General features: G+C 35.5%; 1 protein-coding gene across 1 annotated transcript; it reads right to left on the bottom strand.

Annotated features, from left to right (window-relative positions):
- Positions 1-221: 221 nt before the first annotated feature.
- On the bottom strand, positions 222-2,273 carry LOC128549808 (uncharacterized). The gene is made up of 4 exons (XM_053527457.1): positions 2,033-2,273; positions 1,323-1,402; positions 525-590; positions 222-346 (listed from the first exon to the last, which is right to left on the bottom strand). Exons 1-4 carry the CDS (start codon positions 2,206-2,208, stop codon positions 222-224), a joined length of 447 nt encoding a protein of 148 aa, XP_053383432.1. The 5' UTR covers positions 2,209-2,273.
- Positions 2,274-2,889: the final 616 nt, after the last annotated feature.

Below are 2,889 nucleotides of genomic sequence, written 5' to 3'. Positions count from 1 at the left end.
TAAAGAAAATATCTATGATAGCAATAAATAACGATAGACTATCTGTGGTGTTTTGTTTGTTTTCAAAATGTAGAACAAACCTTGTACAATTTTTTTGAAAGTGCGGAACAATTTTGAAAATGAAATTGTTTCACGACGGATGGATTTGATTGTAAAAATATCATACTTAACCGCCTAAGATTTACCTTGTATTTCATCCATGACTTTTTTTAAAACTCTGGTTAGGTATTCAGAGTTTTTTTCAGCACATATAACTCTGTGTTGTTTATATCACAGTATGATCTAAGTGCAAGTACAAGGTGGAAAGATTTTCCCGCTGAGATCACCGCCAACATATCAGCTTTACCTGAAATAAAGCAAAACAGGTATGCACTAAGAATTTAGACAAACCGTTTACATTCTACTTCTTCCGACATAATAAAACTGTCCCAACCCACACTTCACAACGCCATCTCGCTCAGCGTACGCCACATTTATGTATTTGGGCGTCCCCTTTTTCATTTATATCTAGGAACACTTTTTACAGTCCAGCGATAGTACTCCATAGACAATACATTTTGATATATTCCCGCCAAGTAAAGTAGCGTGTCCTGTTAAGGAAAAGCATACATGTTTACTTTCATTGAATGACTTGCCTTTAAATCCTCATTGATGTCATGACATTAAAAATGCACTCATGTTTTAAATTGTTTTTCTATTAACTAACCGGTCATTAAGTATTAACCAGTCGATCAATAACACGAATTATTGACCAGTGATTTATAACACGAATTATTGACCAGCGATTTATAACAGATTCAAACAAGGAGCATATTTATTGAGCGGACACAGTGTTACTGTGGTAATAATGTTTGACTAAGAAATCAGGGTAATGAGTTCGAGTCCGCGCTCCTCCAACTTAAAAGTTACTAACATAGGGATAAAAGTCCAGTTTACGGGTGATTTAAACCTGGCACGTGAAAGAACCAGGGAAGTTTCTAGAACTGAAGCATGTTCTGTATCTTACACTATCCTCCCACTAACATTACAAAGCAATCTTCCCAATGAATAAACTTACAAACAAACGAGATGATGTTTTTCATGGTCCCGGCCTTCGGTTATTAGTTAGAACAATTTGCCCGAGGTCCAACGGACCTTTTTATTTCTTTTTTTGGTCTCATGCCCGGAAAACTCTGCAATTTAATAACTTTCCAATGGAACAAAATATTTGTGAAGTAATTATTTACAATGTTATTATTTTATATTGATTCTAGATACATAGCGGCTTCCAGATATTTCATTTTATTATTGAGATGGATATTGTAGGAAAAGAAAGGTTTTACCCGACAAACTGTTATAATCACGACCACTGCCTCTTCTTTGCCATGGTCCATCAAACGGCACTCTTATTTCATTGTCGTTTCTGCAGTTATGAAAACAAAAATCACAAAAAAGTACAAACAAACAATATCAGCAACTTTAGTGTATAACACAGGTAACGTCTGCTGAAAACTTTTCAAAATGAATTTAATCAACTACTCGCATAAAGCGTTCAAGCACATATATTATATACCAATATGAATTCTGTAAAATACATCATGTATTTTACAAAGAAATATGAACAAGCAAAAATAAACCGTATTGTACCTATTATATTGTATGCTGCCGGACTACATTCATTAGACCAGACACAGCTCTATAAGCAGCCAACACAAAACCTTCACTTATTTCTACTTTAAATTTGACAAACATTTAGGCCTTTGTTCGATAACAGATCAACAAACAAAAAAGTGGAGGTATATAATAATTGTTTTTTACAATTTCGGCTCCAGTGGATTTTGCTAGATCGGATCTCACGAGTCACGTGCACCGCTTAAATCTTGTGAAATAGTCCCTAATGTTTTTCCAACTTTTCCGCAGGAATTTAAATTTTAACCTTTTTTTCATGTCAGCAAATGTATTTTACGTATATTATAATTACTAATAATGAAGTATAACATTATATACGTTTCTTAGCATTTTTAGTGAATGAATAAGTAGAATGTATAAATACTTCAGTGATCTAATGTCTTCTTGGAGAGACACGCAATATTCCTCTGCGCATTGTTCTATTGATAAGCCAATCTCTTCCTCCCGGCGTTTCAAGTTCTTTGGGTCTATCGGGGGAATATTGATAGCAGATAAAAAAAAACTTGCATCTTGGTACGGGCCGAGTCCTGTATGCAGCATGGCTGGAAACTTGGTACGGTCCGAGTCCTGTATGCAGCATGGCTGGAAACTTGGTACGGGCCGAGTCCTGTATGCAGCATGGCTGGAAACTGTACGCAGCATGGCTGGAAACTTGGTACGGGCCGAGTCCTGTACGCAGCATGGCTGGAAACTTGGTACGGGCCGAGTCCTGTCTGCAGCATGGCTGGAAACATTCGTATAATTGATAAATAACGTATGTCTAAGGTCATGAGTTCGAACTTTTATGGAAACATCACAGTGATTATGGTGATTTTTTTTATAAAGCATATCCTCTATTTCCATATACACATGTAAACTCATTTCTGAGCGAAGGTTCTGAATCCAGCTTATATAAAGAGTAAATTTGTACTGATTATCGAATATTCAAAACGATTAAAGCAAAGAAATATGACTAAAACCTGTCACTACGTGGTTTTTACCCGAAATGTTGATATATTTTGTGTTATGTGTTGTTGATGGTCAATGATCTAAACTTTTAATATTACAAATTGAAAATATAATCGAGTATCGTTCAAAAAAAGAAGATTACGAATAAATAACAAATTTCACAAATACCTAGTGCAAGTTTTGAAATCGAATCCCGGCATCCTCGTAGTTTTAACTCGATGTGAACTTCCTGTTGGGATTGTGTTCAAGTATTGGCAACTGTCGCCTGGTATA

This window comes from Mercenaria mercenaria, chromosome 16 (genome assembly GCF_021730395.1).
Source record: "Mercenaria mercenaria strain notata chromosome 16, MADL_Memer_1, whole genome shotgun sequence".
Lineage (NCBI taxonomy): Eukaryota > Metazoa > Mollusca > Bivalvia > Venerida > Veneridae > Mercenaria > Mercenaria mercenaria.
The sequence above is the reverse complement of the archived record's forward strand: the minus strand, read 5'-3'. Positions and strand labels throughout refer to the sequence as shown.

Bases quoted from the DNA above. Each gene is read 5' to 3' on its own strand.
- LOC128549808 (XM_053527457.1), bottom strand. From the start codon at position 2,208: ATGCTGCATACAGGACTCGGCCCGTACCAAGATGCAAGTTTTTTTTTA. The intron at 1,403-2,032 runs GTATTTATACAT...TCATAACTGCAG, and splicing joins GAAGACATTAGATCACTGAA to AAACGACAATGAAATAAGAG. The intron at 591-1,322 runs GTAAAACCTTTC...TTTCCTTAACAG, and splicing joins TGATTATAACAGTTTGTCGG to GACACGCTACTTTACTTGGC.